The 17,975-nt window shown below is 45.3% G+C and overlaps 1 protein-coding gene across 1 annotated transcript in view; it reads right to left on the minus strand.

Annotated features, from left to right (window-relative positions):
- Positions 1-17,975, minus strand: part of LOC144761792 (MFS-type transporter SLC18B1-like) — an 815,703-nt gene that overhangs the window by 310,754 nt on the left and 486,974 nt on the right. Inside the window, exon 8 of the mRNA XM_078647042.1 lies at positions 14,641-14,742. Within this exon, the coding sequence (XP_078503168.1) occupies positions 14,641-14,742 (102 nt within the window). The remainder of the gene's footprint in view (positions 1-14,640; positions 14,743-17,975) is intronic.

Below are 17,975 nucleotides of genomic sequence, written 5' to 3' on the forward strand. Positions count from 1 at the left end.
AGACACACTTGATAGGAAACACTTGTCACGCTCTTAATAGAAGGGGTTATCGTCTTGCTGCCCATTCTGGTTTTACATCTAGTTCTAGAGGAGTGGGTATTCTGCTTAGGGTTTCCCTCCCCGTCGAAGTTGATGATGTGATCCTCGATGCCAGGGGTCGATATGTTGCACTTATCGGGCGGTGGGAGGGAAAGCCAATCTTGTTGGTGTCAGTTTATGTCCCCCCGGGCTTGCAATCCACAACATTCATGGACTTGGGGCGGATGGTGCTGGGTCTTCCTGAGGGTGTTTTGATACTGGGTGGTGATTTTAACTCCGTCATTTCTGGCAGGATAGACCACTATCCCCCCCGAGATCTTCCTGCTGCGCAGTCCTGGTTGGGCGACTTCCTGGAAACATTGGGCCTCATAGACTGCTGGCCACTAATGCATCCAGAGCAAACACAGTTTACTTTTCACTCGGGAGCTCATGGCAGTCTTTCTAGATTAGATTATATCCTGATACCGGTGGCACTGTCCCCCTCGATTGGAGAGATTAGACCTGGCCCGGGGCATATCGGATCATTCCCCTATTTGGTTTCATTTTAATCTTAGCATTGGGGCCGAAGGCAGGGTGGCTCCGATTAACCCATGGTATCTCCTCAACCCCAAGACACACTCTGAATTGATTAAATCATTTGATCTGTATTTTACTGAAAATGTTGTTTCTGTATCCTCACCTGTCTCGTTGTGGGAAGCTTTTAAGACTGTGATCAGGGGACAGGCATTGTCTTTGGTGGGGTGTGCCAAGAAATGTAAGAACGAGGCAATTGTTCAGCTCGAAACTGAAATCACAGACCTGGAGACTGCATTGGAGCGGGGGATGTCTCGAGAAGCATTACATGTCCTCCACCTTAAACAATCAGAATATAAAACTTTGGTTACTGATGCGGCAAAGACGATGAGTAGGGAACAGCAGGGACGGCTCTATGATGTGGGTGATAAAGCAGGAAAATTGATTGCCTGGCTGGACAGACGGGAGAGAGCGAATCGAGTGGTTCCGGTGATTGTGACATGTGATGGTGTGGGTGTAACTGATCCTGTTGGCATTGTTGAATGCTTTGCTGATTATTTTCGAGAGGTCTATACCTCGGTGTCCGACAGGCCTGAAGAGGATTCGCACTTGTTGCTTCGGGACATAGCACTGCCCTGTTTGTCGGAATCGGAGCGTGATTGCTTGGATGCCACGCCCTCTGTGGATGAGGTGGCTCTCGCGCTGCGCTCCCTTCGCTCCGGCAAGGCTTTGGGTCCCAATGGCCTTCCTGTGGAACTGTATAAGTTACGCCCTGATACTTTGGCTCCCCATCTACGTGCTATGTTTCTGGCTGCGCGAGATAATGGTTCCCTCCCCAGAGATCAGCGTCTTGCGACCATTGTGGTGATCCATAAGGAGGGTAAACCACGAGATCGCTGCTTGTCTTATAGACCCATTTCGCTTTTAAATGCGGAACCCAAAATCCTCGCCAAATTGCTTGCTAATCGTCTGATTACGGTTATTGGCGACCTGATTCATCCGGATCAATCAGGTTTTATCCCACACCGTAACACGGCATTAAATTTGCGACGTCTGCATGCTGTTCTCGCGAGGGCCCCGACGCTGCGTGAACCGGCCATCTTGGCGTCCTTGGACGCCACGATGGCCTTTGATACAATCGAGTGGTCTTATCTCTGGGCGGTACTCGCCAAGTTTGGATTCGGCGCGGGTTTTATCGGTTGGGTCAAACTCCTGTATGAAACACCGCTAGCCCAGGTGGTGGTTAATGGCCGCGTCTCCGTGCCTTTTACTCTCGGTAGGGGCAGACGACAGGGCTGTCCGTTGTCCCCACTCCTTTTTGCTTTGGCGTTGGAGCCTCTTGCCGCCTCGATGAAGGGTATACGCTGGACGCCGGAATTCGAGGATCGCATTTCCTTATATGCGGATGATATTTTATTGTACCTTACCTCTCCCCAAAAATCGCTCAATGTGTTGTTCGACGTACTTACCTCCTTCGGGAAGAACTCGGGCCTCATCATTAATTGGTCGAAATCCTACATCTATGTACTGGCGGGTGATGTCCCTCGTTTGCCACGGGGCTGTCCCATCCAGTTGTGGCAGTCTGGCTTTAAGTACCTGGGTGTGTTTATCTCCATGGAACCGGCGGTTCGCTACTAACGTAATTTGCTCCCCCCACTCCAACGGTTACACTCCGATGTAGCGCGTTGGCGTAAATTACCGTTGTCTCCCCTAGGGCGTGCGGCCCTTTTTAAGATGATGTCCTTGCCTCGGTTCCTATATGCCCTCCAGAATAGTTTTGATGTCATGCCGTCGACATATTTTCGGGAAGTAGAATCGTTGCAGAGGCAACTAATATGGGACGGACGTTCGCGCATAGCTCTTCCGAAATTGACACTCCCCTGGTATGATGGCGGTATAGCGTTCCCGGATATTCGTAGGTATTACTGGGCTTCCCACCTTGCTGCTATCAACCACGGGATGTATGGCCCGGCATTGAATCCAGCATTTGAAATGGACAAGTGGCTACTTCCGGGTGGTGATTATTATAGGGCACTTTACTCGGGACCCTCCCGTTCACAACTCACGGGACCTACCGCTATAGCTGTGCGGGTATGGCATAGCGCAACGGCGGCTATGGGCTGGAGTGATAAATTAACGGGTGCGACACCGCTCTTTGCCTCTGCGAAGTTGGATGGCCTATGGAGGACGAAGGGATTTGATAAGTGGGACATGATCGGTATTGGTAAAGTGTGTGATCTCTGGGTTAAAGGAACGGTTAAGGCCTTCTCTGACCTGCAAATAGAGTATAAGCTAAGTGACAGGGAAAGATTCCGTTACATCCAGGTATGTCATGCTCTGAATTCTGTGTTGCCAGTGGGTAGTGCTGTTCCGGATTCCTCCCCCCTCGAAGATCGTATACTAGATGGCTATGTGCCGGATAGCACTATCTCACTGTTCTATAAGAAAATGATTAATGACCGATCGGGTCTGCTTGATCGCCTCCGAGAGGCCTGGATCGCTGATGGTATTGAATTGGATGATGAGGATTGGCAGTCCGCGATCTCCTCTCCCAAGGAGGTGGCGAACCCGGCCCGCCTCCGTCTGGTTTAACTCAAGATCCTCCACAGAATCTATGTCACTGGTCCCCGTCTAATTCACATAGGCTTCTCTACGGATGGCATGTGTCGGCGTGGGTGTGGGCTCCTTGGCACCTATCTCCACATCATATGGGAATGCCCCGAGGTGGTGCGATTCTGGAAACGTATACATGAGATTATGGATGATGTCACGGGTGTTGTTATGATGCTGGAAGCCCGACAATGTTTATTGAATGTATGGGGTCCGAATGACTATGACGTGTTGCAGCTTCGGTGGGTGACCTTGGCCAATATGGTTGCGAAGAGAGATATTGCCCAGTTGTGGGGATCCCCAAGGCCGCCTACAGTGACTGCTTGGAAAGAGAGTCTGGACTGGTGCATGTTTCGAGAGAAAACAGTATATATTGCAAGAGGCAGGCCCAAAAAATGGGGGAAGATTTGGAATCCGTGGAACTCATACCGTGGAGATATTTGTACACCCCCGCTCACCGCTATCCAGAGTCCTTCCCCGTCGCCCTGACCTATATCCCTTCCGGCTGTGGTATATCGTACTGTTCATATGCAATTCTGCCTCCGCCTCCCTCCCCTCATCTGTATTCAAAGACTTTTTTCTCCTGCTATCATGTCTCTCCCGTCCTCGTTGAGCTCAGACCTAATGACTGTATTATTACTGTACTGCCTTACTTGTTTGTTTGATGTTTTGTTTTTTGTGTTTCAAATAATAAAAAGTTTAAAAAAATAAAAAATGATAGCACATCTGATCAACCACTGAGGAATCTGGTATCAATTATAGCACATCGATGAACCACTGAGGAATCTGCAATCAATTATAGCACATCAATCAACCACTGAGGAACCTGGTATCAATTATAGCACATTGATCAACCACTGAGGAACCTGGTATCAATTATAGCACATCAATCAACCACTGAGGAACCTGGTATCAATTATAGCACATAGATCAACCACTGAGGAACCTGGTATCAATTATAGCACATCGATCAACCACTGAGAAATCTGGAATCAATTATAGCACATCAATCAACCACTGAGGAACCTGGTATCAATTATAGCACATTGATCAACCACTGAGGAACCTGGTATCAATTATAGCACATCAATCAACAACTGAGGAACCTGGTATCAATTATAGCACATCTGATCAACCGCTGAGGAATCTGGTATCAATTATAGCACATCAATCAACCACTGAGCCTTTAATCAGCTTAAACAGGGACGGGGGAGATCCTTGGGAGTACTTGGTCCTAAACTCTGGATTGTCATAAATGCAAGTCTCAGAGCAAAACAGAAGTTTGTGCGCTTCAAGAAGTGCTTGAAACCTGTGTTGTTCAAAATTGCCTTCAGGTAAGTTATCTTCCAATCAGGGTTTGTGATAGATGGATGTCGGAAAGGTTTCCATGTATATACAACAGCAATTTAATATTCCTCATTTCTGACAGCACTGAAATTCTACAATACACTAATCATATTATTACGTGAAAGAAAGTAGACAATGGACACCTTATAAAACTCCCAAATAAATTAGGAATTGCCATTAAGAATTTCCTTCAATCCTGCTCCTCCTGTACATTAACGTTTCCATTCAATGAATTACACTTTTTTTTAAAGACTGGTTTTTACCTTTTATACTATTAGTGGAAACACATTCAACAAGTTGTATGCTCTTATTTTGTGTTTCAATTTTGTTGTATTGAACATCATTTTTTCACAAAGAATTGTTGTGTTAAATTAGAATGTTCATATACAGTTTGATATATAGTTATTTTGCCTGCTGCAGTGGTATGTGTGCAAAATGAGTGTGCTAAATTTGAAGCCCACTACAGAGATAGAACCAACGAAAGATACAGCAAGGCACTGCAGAATATCAGCCGGAAATAGGCTACCACAGAAAAAGCACACCTCAGAGCTGGGAGGCCTGCGGGAACCGTGAAGGAGTATTCAGGCGAGGAAAATGTTACTTATCCAGTAAGCATCTGTTTGTGGCATGAAGTGCTGTACATTCACATGCTGTGCATAATCCTGCTATCTAGTGTTGGGCCCGGATGTGTGCAAGTTGTTTTTCTTTGAAGAAAGTCTTTCAAGCCACAAGGTATTGTGACTCCTCCTCTTGCAGGTAATGCGCATGGTCCTCGACTTCATTGTGAGATTGTTTTCCCTCATGGCAGGTGAGGTTGGAATCTTAAGCAAAAAGTTGTATAGAGAGATGTCCATGCCAAGAAGGAGGAAATTGAAAATATATAAATGTGACTGCAATAGCCACAGACATCTGGGGAGGGAGGGGCACATGTAAATCTGTAGCACTACATGCCATAAACAGATGCTTACTGGGTAAGTAACATTTTCTGTTTGAGGCATATGTGGATGTAGATGCACATGCTGTGCATAGACTTTAAAGACGTCCTCCCATAAAAGTGGTGGTTAGCTTGTGCAAATGGCAGTGGTTTGGAAAAGTGTACAGAGAACTGCCAGTCAGTTCAGTTCATACGTCTTTATTTCGATTTTTTACATCATAAAAGACAATTGCCAAGACAGTTAAAAATACAAACCGAATCATATAAACACATAATATTTAACAACATCATATTTCATCTTAAATTCATTAAAACAAGGATTAAACAGTGAAACTTTAAAGACGTAGTATGAAGAAAAAGAAGAAAAAGAAGAAAAGGGAACCTCATTTAAAATTTACAATTAATTATCATGAAGGTGTCTAGCTCTGATGATCCAAGCCCACCCTAAATACTTTGCTACTCCTATAACCACAGACTCGGAGGTATTTGTTCTTAAAACCCACAGCGCCTCTACACTCCCTCTAATATTCAACTGACGACATATTGGCCTAATCCATTTGTTCCTGGCGGCTAGGTATGCCGGACAGGCAAAGAAAAAATGACCCACATTCTCCTTTTGGTCATTACACCAGGGACAATACTCAATTGTATGGCCAACCCAATTCTTAGTAAAGGACCTCACTGGTAAGGACCCTACTCTGAACTGGTGATATAATTTTTTGTCAAGGCTTTTGGTAATAACATCCCAATAGTTCTCAAGTAAGGGATCCAATTTATGAACCAAAAACAGCCCGTTAAGGAGGGGGTGTCTGACAATACAACAGAATGGGTTCTAACTGAGGCCCAGAAGAGCATTTTATATTCTTTTTTGGAAGGAAACACAGAGGACCCCGGATTAACCCACACTTGGCTAAGTCCCATGGATTCCAGCATTACTTTCACTTCCTTTAGCCATGGGATATTACCTGAACCCATACTTGATTTCACATCCGCTAGTTCATTTGCAAAGAGGCTAAGATCCGGAGACGTCCGATCCGTCTCCACAGTGCTACAAGCCTATATCGTGCCATTTCGTTTATTGGTTTACAGCCCATATCCAACAGAAGTGGTTTAATTTGGGTGGATTGGGGTAAACCTACCAGTTTATGCAAAAATTTGTTTTGTGCTCTTACTAGGGGTGCTAAGTCCTTATAACCCCAAAGGTCGGCCCCATACAAAATAGCAGAATTAATTTTTGCTTCATAGATCTTTAATACTGGTAAGATCCTTTTGGTCAGAGACAATCGTTGTTCCTGGATCAGGCAGCCCATTAGGCGAACAGATCTTAGGTAGAGTGCCTCAACTTGTGGCTTCCAGCGAAGGCGATAATCTAGGGTCACGCCAAGGTAGGTCATAACGTCCACTTGTTCAAGTGCGACTCCATTCATACTTGCATAACTTTTGATGGGGCGGTTTTTGGTTAGGACCATAAATTTGGTCTTGCTCACATTAATTTGGAGGTCATTTAATTTGCAGAAATCCTCAAATCTATTAATCGCCTTTTGGAGGCTTCGAGAGAATTAAAGTATCATCTGCAAAGATGAGCAATGGGAACTTTATCCCACCCAACATGGGAGCGTCAGTTGGGGTGTTTTCAAAAAAGTTTACCACCTGATTAATAAATAGTAAAAAGAGGGTAGGTGCCAAAACGCACCCTTGGCGAACACCCCTCGTGACAGGAAAACTTGCCGTTACCTGCCCCTGTTTCCCCCACCTTACCTGAGCAAAATTTTTCTCATGCAGAGTAATCAGAATTTGGAGTAATTCAGACGGCAGTCCGATCTTAGCCAGGACATCCCACAGTTTTGTCCTGGGCACAAGATCGAAGGCGGACTTAAGGTCCACAAAGGCGGCAAAGATGGTCCCTCCGCCCAATAGCACCACCTTCCAGAAAATCATAACAAAACGAAAAACCTGATCGATGGTGCTAATACCTGATCTGAATCCTGCCTGTAATGGAGAGAGAATACTCTCCATCTCCATCCACCCTTGGATCCTGGCAAGGACCATCCTGGCGAAGATTTTCTGCATGGAATTTATTAAACTTATGGGGCGGAAATTACTTGGCATCGAGCGATCCCCCTTTTTAAGAATGGGCAATATTTCAGCCCCGTTCCAGGATTCTGGAATCCTTTCCTCCTTTGCAATGGCATTAGCGACCTGGGTAATGTACGGAACCCAGAGTTGAAGATTTGATTTAAATAAGTCGGTCGGAATACAATCCAACCCGGGAGCTTTCCCTGCTTGCACTAGACGGAGGGCAGACTCAGTGTCAGCATTAGTGAACACTAGTGGTTGGCAATTGCATGAGTGCGGTGGGGCCCAATTCGGCGCGGAAACAGTATTTTCGTGGTCAGACTCCTTAAACTGGGATGAGGAAAAATCCACTCAAGCTTCCACCGCGACATGGTTAGCGGGGATCTGTGAATCTGAATTCCTGCCCCATTTAACTACTTCCCAGAATTTAGTCTGGTTGGAAGATAGACTAGCCTCGTATAGGTCAGACCAGTAACAATCATCCCATTCTCTCCTCGCCTTCCACTGGGCCCTTTTATAACTCAGTCTCGCCATTTTGATGTCAACCGTTACCCTTGATTTGAGTGCTCTTTTAAGAGCACTAAATGTCTCCCTGCAATCACTATTATACCATTTCTTTCTAGTAACGGGCATTTTTACTTTCCCAAGCCTTGGAGGAAGGGTAAGAATAGCCTTCAGTTTATTAAAGCACTACTCATGTAGATCACAAATCTGGTGAGCTGCTTCCTTAGTGGGAGATAAATTGAATATGGCATTCAGAGTTGCTGCTGCTGCTTCCTGTGATAGAGCATCTATCATGTCAGGATCCACCAAGACCCTGCTCCATCTAACCCGCCTTCCATCGTTAGTTGATAAAGCCTCTGCGGTGGCACATATGGCAGCTGGAGATCTACCTAGGCCATCAGCAAGCTTCAAACTTAGGAACAACGGGTTGTGGTCACTTTCTGGACGATTCACAACTACCATGTCTTCCACAAGGGACCAATATTCCATTTTAACCAGAATGTAATCTATTCTACTTTTGCTAACCCCGTTATCAAAAGTAGATTGGCCAGCTTTATCGGAGGCCGTCCGACCATTAGTCGCACTCAAACCCCACTCTAAGCACAGCCCTAACCAGTGAATAGCAGCCTCTGAGCTCCTGTTAATAGGATTTATTGTCAAACTCGGGATGTTCCACATGGCATCCTCCTCGCAACACAAATCCTCTACCTCATTCCTCTGGGGTTCTAAAGTACAATTCAAATCCCCTGCTAGGAGAATTAGATTGTCTCTTCCAATCGATTCAAGATAAATGTCCAAATCATCCATTATAGCCGGGCATCTCCCCCCAGGGAGGACACGTGCATAAATATTAATAAGGATAATGTTCTGGTGGTTTTCCCTACATAATTTTATCCCCAAGATATCGAGGTTGTTACCAGGGATTTCCACTAATCTACAGTTAATGGACTGTCTAACCCAAGTTACTAAGCCCCCAGAGGCTCTACCCTTGGTACCCTTTAATGCGGGTTTGTAAAAATCTTAAAAGCCTGGTTTAAAAATTGGTTCAAGGGCCCAGCTCTCTTGGAATAACAAAATATCAAATGTATCAACAAAATCTGCCCAGTCAGTCGAGGATAGTCGTCCTTTTAGTCCTGCAATATTCCATGAAACTATTTTCAATATCGAGTCCTGGGGAGGGGAGGCAACCTGGTCTATGACCATCAACTCTTGATTTAAAACCCCCACGTCACTAGATACAAAATAGTGCAGGTTATTCCCCTTTACAACACTCCCATTAACCACATCCTTATTCAAATATCCCTCCTCCTGTTGGACTAAACTCTTTAAACTTTCTAGGACAACAACATCTTTTTCGGGATTCCCTGGGGGACTCTCTCCACTGGTCATGGGTGGGAGTCAATCAATTTCCTCCAAGCCAGAGAGTGCTTCAAAACGATTAGACAGATGAGGATAGGATGGGGTGTATGTATTCCTATCGGTTTGGAACCTCCCATAAATTCTTCTGTGCATTAGCAAATGGAATGTTCTTTCTTTTTGGATAGAAGTAACTGAGGCGTAACGACTGCACATCCCCCATCCTCCCAAATCTTGCTTCCCTACATATGTGGTCCACCACCCGAGGGTCCCTGAAATTGATGATAATACAATCACCTTCCAGGTCCTTCGGGCCCAGGGATGGGTGGAGAGGTCTATTTTTATTTAGCCAAAAGACAACTTTATTTCTAAGATCCGCATGAGATTCAGGTTTTTCATCTTTAATAGTTGAAACACCTGTTAAAACATCCTAAAGGGAGAGGCCTCAGGGGGTAAATTAATACAAGGGAGGTCCCGTCTAAAACATTTCTGAGTTGGGGCCGGTGAATTGTTACTTTGCCTCCCCAAAACTCTAGGGGTTGGATTAATCGTAGTGATCGATCTAGAGGCACCACTATCAAGATTCGGGGGGTTGGGAAGCCATGCGAATCTTAACCTTTGACCTTGCGTCCGCTATCTTGTTCCCCACCCTGGATGTTTCGGTAGCCGAGTTTTTTGATATGGGTTGTGTATTAGGATGTTTAGTGGGGGCCTGTGGTGACCGTTTGGTTGTAGTAGCGGCACCCGAGTGAATAGGAATACCAGCTGGAATAGATGGAAGGGGATGGACATTTGCTATCTTATTTAATATATTGGTATTCTCTTTAACAAGATTTTCCAAATAATCCCTCTTTGAGTTCATAAGTCTAGTACGTTCAAGTAATGGTAACATAAGGGTTTTTATTAGTAGTTCCACTTTACATAAAAGACCATCATCATTATTCGAACTCTCTATATTAGCAACTAAGTTTGTCAATAATAAATGCGGGGGGACAAGGGGCTGATTATAACCTGAGGATGTTGGGGACTGACAATTTTTATAGGGGTGCGGGTGGGCTGGGAGTTACTGTTGAATTTGGGTATTTTAGAGGAGCCCCCCTTCTGAGAGCTCTTACTTCTCTTCCTTTTGTTGGACATATTCCGTTGTGACTCATTGGTACTACGATCAGGTTGGGCTGAGCTCACGTTTAACGAGCTTTCCCCACTGCAGCTTCCCAAGGAAACACTGAGTTGAGAACCACTCCCAATGGAGTTCGAGGTCGTTCTCTCTGCCTCTGCGTGAACATCCACCAACACAGTGTTCAGAGACTGGATAGGAATCGTGGGAGCTGCCTGTGGGCTAACCACTGTAGCAAGTCGACCAATTGAGGAGCGCTTCCCCGTGATAAGATCTAACGATAGCCTTTTCTCTACAAAGGCTATCTCCTTTTCCAGGAAGCCAGTCGCCCTGGTTATAAAAGCATCGAGGGGACCAGTTACCACCCCACTACCCGTCTGCACATGCACAACTCTTTCTTTCCCTGAGCGTAGGGGCATTATTCACAACAATGGTAACAACCAACGAGAAAAGTACTTGCGACTTAATATAAAGAACAGGTGCCCCCCTATGTCCGCGCAAACAACAAACAATGCAAAATAGGCAAAGATCAGGAGAAAGGGTGGTGCCCCAACCCAACTTCTGCCAACCTCAGAAAGCCTCAGACGGCCCGCCCTTTGCCCGGGCTTCGCCCCGTGCTCCGTCCCGCGCGCATCCCGCGCGCGTCCCGCGTATGCGTAGCCAAGAGCACTTAAATTAGATGAGGAGGTGGGGGCGGGAAGAGGACCAGCTGCGGCAGATTAGCAATGCACTGCCCGCTGGTCCTCGCAGTCCCGCAGGGGTCCGGTGTCGAGTCTCCTCCTCCTCCCCTTCAATATGCAGCAAAAGTCTTCCCCTCACGAGTGGCGCCCACGAAGCGGGGGCCGCGAGAAGCAGGCAGGATCCAAGGGGCTAAATCGGCAGGCAAAGCACGCCCGCAGATCGAAGGCAGCAACACCCCGCAGCACAAACTGCCAGTCCAATAATGGTTTGCTGGCGAGCCAGTACATACACACAATTATGTTTTGTGAAAGTATGTGTGTGGACCATGTAGCTGTTTTACAAATATTAGCTACAGGAATGTTGCCAAGAAAAGCCATAGATGCTCCTTTTTTCTGAGTGAAGTGGTCTCTATGAGGGATAGTTAGTGTTCTTTTGGTTTTAGCATAGCATGCTTATATGCATTTAACAATCCACCTAGAAATGCGTGATTTAGAAAGAACTTTGCCTTGATGGGGTTTGGAGAAAGCAAGAAAAAGTTGCTCTGTTTTCTGAAAAGTTTTAGTTCTGTCAATATGAACTGATACCTTCCAAGAGAGAAACTGGAGGGGGCAGGAGTGGAGGCATTCAAATGGAAGTCCCATCAGAATTGTTAGGACAATGTTAAGATTCCATGTGGGGCTGGTGGGATCCGAGGAGGAATGACTCTTTTAAGAGCTTCCATGAAAGCTTTAATTATAGGAATTCTGAAGAGGAAATTCTGTTGCATATTCTGAAGATAATCAGCTACAGACTCTAGATGTACTCTTATGGATGTGAAAGTTAAACCACAAATTTGCAGAGTAGGTAGGTAGCAGGTTTGCTTGCTAGTAGGCCTATATGCTTTGACCAACAATAGTAAATGATTTATCACCATTAAGCCGCGTAACAGGCATGAGTAGTAGGTTTGCGCTCCTCTTTAAGAATGTCCATACATTGGGGTGGACGGTTAAGGTATCCAAACTCTAGGACCTCAGGAGCCAGACTGCAAGGCTGAGAGGTAGCTTATTTCTTCATGGTTCTGCATGAAAAGGTTCAGCCTGTTGGGGCGTTCTCGTGTGGAACTAATGAGAGTTCTATGAGGGTGGTGAACCATGGTAGGTGTGCCCACGTGGGAGCTATCAGGATGAGGGGGAGAGATGTCTGCTGAAGCCTCCGAACCACAAACGGAAGTAGTGGGAGAGGAGATAAAGCATAAGCAAATATCCCTGACCAACTCATTCATAGTGAATTGCCCCTGATGGTGAGTGTGGGAACCTGGAGACAAAGTTTGGGTATTTGGCGTTTTCTGCTGTCGTGGAGAGTTCTATGTCCAGTAGTCCCCAGCACCGGAAGTAGTTTAGAAGGATTTGAGGGTGAAGTTCCCACTCGTGGAATTGTTGCGGCATCCAGCTGAGGAGGTCGGCAAAGTTGTTGTCCACTTCCAGTAAATATTCCTCTAACAGATGGCTATTGTGTCTGAGTGCCCATCTCCAGATGCTCTGGGCTACGTGAGAGAGCTGAGTGGATCTTGTGCCCCCATGCTTCTGAAGGTAATGGTGATCATGTTTTCTGTTTAGATGAGGGCTACCTTGCAAGTGAGGTCGGGAAGAAAGGCTTCTAATGCAAGGTGAACATCTAGTAGTTCCAGATTATTTATGAAGAGACCCTTGAGTCTAGGTGTCCCCCCACCCCATAAGGGAATCATCCATTGTGATTGTCCTCTGTGGAAGTGGGGCGGGAAAAGGCCATCCCTGTAACAGGTTGTTTGTGTTCCAGCATTGCAGAGAGCAATAAGCTTAATAGTCCACCAACACTAGATCATCCCAGTGACCATACACTTGAGACCACTGGTCCACTAAGTACTCCTGCAATGTATGCATGTGTAACCTAGCATGGGGTTCTATGGCAATAGAAAAGGCCATCATGGAGAGGAGATGCAAGACTTTACTGATGGTGACTTGTTGGCCTGGTTGGAACAGAGGGATGAATGTCCGAAAAGGCTGTATCCTGGTGGTATTTGGGTAGGCCATGCCCAACTTTGAGTTGAGAATTGCCCCCAGATAAGGTTTAATCTGGAGAAGCTGGAGGTGTGATTTTTAGGCATTGATAGTAAAGCCTAGTTTGTGAAGTAGGTTGAGGGGGACCTGAGTGTGTTCAAGGCATTACTGATGAGTGGCACACTTGATGAATTGATCGTCCAGGTAGGTGATGGCGTGGATGCCTTGACTGCATAGGTGAGCGGCCATCACCGCGAGGCACTTGGTAAAAACCCTGAGTCTGGTAGTGACTCCGAAAGGGAGCACTTTGAACTGACAATGCTGTCTGCTGACTACACATATGAGGTACAGGCGATGTGTCAGATAGATTGGAAAGTGGAAATAGGCGTACTTGGTGTCGAGTGCGACCATGAAGTCACCTTGTTTTAGTAGCAGGATGACATCCTGAAGAGTGACCATTTAAAAGTGCTCTGAGAGCAAGTATTTGTTGAAGGGCCTGAGGTCCAAAACTGGTCTGAGTAACCCAGCCTTTTTGGGGTTCAGAAAACTCCTGTACCCTGTTAATGGTGAGGAATGGACACTGTAGCTCCTTTTTAAAGGAGCGTGTGTACCTCTTCATGTGAAACTGTTGATGTTGTGGGGAGAGTTTGTGTTTGTGAGGTGGTCTAGTGGGAGGTGTAGAAGTGAGCTTCAGATAATAACCATGTTGGAAAATATCCAATACCCACTCGTCAGAGGTGACGTGCCACCAAGCAGGAAAGAATCCCTGAAGTCGACACTGACTGGTGTTACATGGTCAGGGGGAAGGAGAGGTAAGTTAGGGCTTAGCGCTGGTGGCAGCTCCTTTGGGAGAGACACCTTTACCTCTTCCTTTGGAGTTGTTACCTCTGTAGGAGCCTCGAAAATAGCCTCTGGGTGTAGTGTGTTGTGCGTGTGGACGATGGTATGAGATGGAGGGTTCCGGGGAGTTGGTCTTGGAACCTCCACAATAGGCTGCGCAGCAAAAGGTAGGGGTTTGAAAGGCACCCATTTCCTTAGCTGTCTAAGCGCCCTTCTACATTTTCTCTAATAACTGATCAACCTGCAGTCCATAGAGATATTGACCATCGAAGATCAGGTAAATTTAGCTGGACCCTTGGTTTTAAACTGGAGATATGGAGCCATGCATGCCTAACGTAGCAGCAGTGTCCGCAGCATGTAGGGTGCAGTGTATGGTGGACATAAGTTCTTGTCGCCCCAATTTGTTGGGAACCACACCCTCAAAAGTGAGCTTATCTGAAAGGTGAACATTTCAGTAACATTAAAAGGGAAAACATAAAGGTTGCAATGGCAATCCCTAGTGACCTATGAATGATATCAAAAAAACAATGTGTTATTCAATCTAACATATTTACACGACTAATATTCGTACCGTTTTTGCATACAGAATAGTAATATGTCATACTTACTGGCTTTTTATCGCTTATTAAGCCTAGCAGTGGTGATGAAAGTGCATAGGACAGTGCAAGACCAAGGAATACCAACCCCACTTGGCCAACTGGTAAATGAAACTGTGGATACAAAATTAATACATTTGTCAAAACTACACGCATTCCATTTATCCAGTCATAAAAACAATACATTTAGGGCCAGATGTAGGTAGCCTAATACCGGTCGGTAACAGACGAAATTACAGAATTTCGGCCGTTACCGACCGGTATTAGGCTTTTTAGATCTAGGAGGCCAAATTGAAGGATACAGTAATTTACCGAATCAGTAATTTAGGAATCAGTAAATTACTGAATCCTTAACATACCGAATCGGTAAATTACCGAATCAGTAATGTAGGGAGCACTCAAGTGAGTGCATTTCTGAGTTGAGGATTCGTTATTTACCACCAACTATAAGTTGGTGGTAAATATCGAAAACCTTTGAAAAAGCAAATTTGTGCTTTTCCAAAAGTGCCATGTGGCAGACATACATGCCCTTAGGGCATGTATGTGTTCCACATGTGCACACATGCAAGATTCAGGGGTGCAACAGGGTGTCAATGTGACACCCTGCCACCCTTGAATATGTGCCCCCTATTACCGATTCGGTATTTACCGAATCGGTAATAGTGAATGGCTTCCCTTTCAGTCCTATGGGCCTGCAGGCCCATAGGAATGAATGGAAATTACCGAATCGGTAAATACCTATTTGGTAAATACCAATTCGGTAAATACCGAATCGTACCGATTCGGTAAAAGTTACTGAATAATTACCTACATACTATTTACCTATTCTTCAATACCGAATCAGTAGAATTCGGTATTTAAGAATAGGTAAATAGAGATTACCTACATATGGCCCTGTGTTATTTGGTTTTCTATGGGTGACTGACATAGCACTATGGAAAATATGCCTGAAATTTGCCAGCTAATGACGTATTTTTAATACCATGAGGAATTAAAATTAACACATTGGTGAAGTAAATATTGAATTACCCCGCAAACAAATTTATCTTGACTTATTTATTAGGAGATGGGACTTGCATTCAATGTAGAGTCACTGTTAAAGTTGTCTGACTAATATTATCGTATTGCATATGCGATTTAGTTTAATTATCACAAGAATTTTAACATACCCACTGTTCACATTTTAGACAAAAATGAAATAATGGTTGCCACGTTTTAATGCAATAAAAATACACAGACCTAAGCAACATTTACAGCAGACATGTCATGCTGAAGCCCTGCATGAAAGCTACATCAAGGAGCAAGCATTTGCAATGCAATAGGTCTCGCATTTGCGAGAGTTTAATCTATTGGCATTGTAGGTGTCAATGCTTTTTATTTATATGTTTTGATAATTAACACATGAATAAAAGGCATTGTCATTTACAATGCCAATAGCTGAAACTCTTGTAAATGCAAGACCTATTTCATTTCAAAGAACCGGCTGCTATTGTCCAGGCTGCTTGGAAACTGAAAGCGCGCATGGTGCGCTGAATGTTGCAGGAAAGCATGTTGTGTATGCAGTCGGAGAATCTCATTAAAGAAAATAGTGCTACAGACTAAATAAGACATACCATGTAACAACAGAAGTAAAAGGGCCAGTCCTCATGGGTGGTCACAAACGAAGACAAGGCGGTACTAAGATGGACTAACAAGCCTATTAACGAATCAGAAGCCAGCATGCACAAAGGGAAATGACACAAGCCAATGAAAAATATGGGTGGAGGGTGGGCTGAGCTTCAACTCCATTCTTGAATACAGCATGCGTCGCAGAACAGCACATGAGCTGCCCAGGCTCGACCGAAAAAACACTGCAATCTAAATTAAAGGAATCTGACACAGTGGCTTTAGAGCTCCATGGAAAGCAGCACACTGGAGAGGCCCAGAAACGAGCTGCATGGCATCGGCGCGGTCCAAACTCTGAATGCGCAAATACGTGCCGCAACACCTTGCCACAGCAGTGTAATTAAGAGTTCATACTCACAGAATTCGAAATAACCATAGGGACTTGGAATTTTCAGTTCTAGTTTGCAATGTATTTCCTACTCCATACAGATTAATGTTCACAGTTACCACCGGCTGTGAGCAGGTGGTGAATGGGGTTGGAGGGCAGGGCGGTGAGGCAACGAGAGGGTAGAATGTCAGTGGTGAGGGTTGATGGAGCCAGGCAGAGGGGAGCCATGCATGCTCTCCCATGCCGTAGTAGAGGACCAGGCTACACTTATGCTTTCAACCCATTTCCGATGCTTCTGTAATTTTAACAACTTGATTTTTCTGGCCAGTAAAATCTGATAGGGCCTGGTGTTCACAAAACCAGGTAATCCGGGTGCCTGAAGATTGGGCCACAAAAATACACCTGACTTACAATTGGGCGTTAATAGAGCAGGACAGAAGGACTCAGAGTCAGATCAAATGGAATGAACGGTTAACACTTTACTGAATTACATTTTGGCTGCTCTCCTGGGCCCCTTCACATTTGGCATCGTTGCTCGTTTCTGAAGGACGATCCCCAGAAATGAGCCTCTGATCTAGCAAACTAACTGTGTCCACCATGCCTTTACTACAATTGTCTCTGACACAAGTGAAAATCTCTGAGGGCTGCATGATCTTTTGCTGACTTAATGGGGGTTTGGTGTCATGGGGTGGTGGCACAGTGACGGTGAGATTGGCCCTCATGTAAACAACAAACATGGCCCCTCCATTTATGGCTTGGAACTGAAAAAGCAGCTATAATTGGGGTGCAGTGAGCCCCTCAAAACCCTGGGGCCTGGTGCCCCCGAATCAGCTACATTATTGATGGGTACACCATTGCCAAGGTTTGCGACTCGTAAGTAGTCAATGGCAGAGGTCTGAAGGGCCAATCCTGAAACCGAAGAGTGAGGAGCCTCCCAAACAGACGCAGGTGCATGAAAGGGGAGGAGAGAGGGAGACTGAAGGGGAGAAACCATCAGACAACAGCAACATTGCAGGATCCAGTGCAGTTCATGTCACTGTTAACCTAAAAATTCTGGGCGCTGAAGGAACTAGGATATGACCAGCTCCTTTTCCAGAGCAACCACAGGCTTTGGGTACACGCTGCGATCACTGGATGACATCATGAAGTCAAAATCATACATGATAGATACCGCAGGAGGAGATCTAAACTCACCATAGTCCTACTAAAGAACAAGAAGTGATAAGTAATAAATAAATACTCGGATTTGTAGAGCACGGCTAATCAACCGTGAGGGTATCCAGGCACTGTCCATAAGCACAGGAGATTATGTGATTTTCCCATGATGTTGAGTGGATGCTGAGATGCAAACCTG

The sequence above is a fragment of the Lissotriton helveticus genome, chromosome 6 (genome assembly GCF_964261635.1).
Source record: "Lissotriton helveticus chromosome 6, aLisHel1.1, whole genome shotgun sequence".
Taxonomy (NCBI): Eukaryota; Metazoa; Chordata; class Amphibia; order Caudata; family Salamandridae; genus Lissotriton; species Lissotriton helveticus.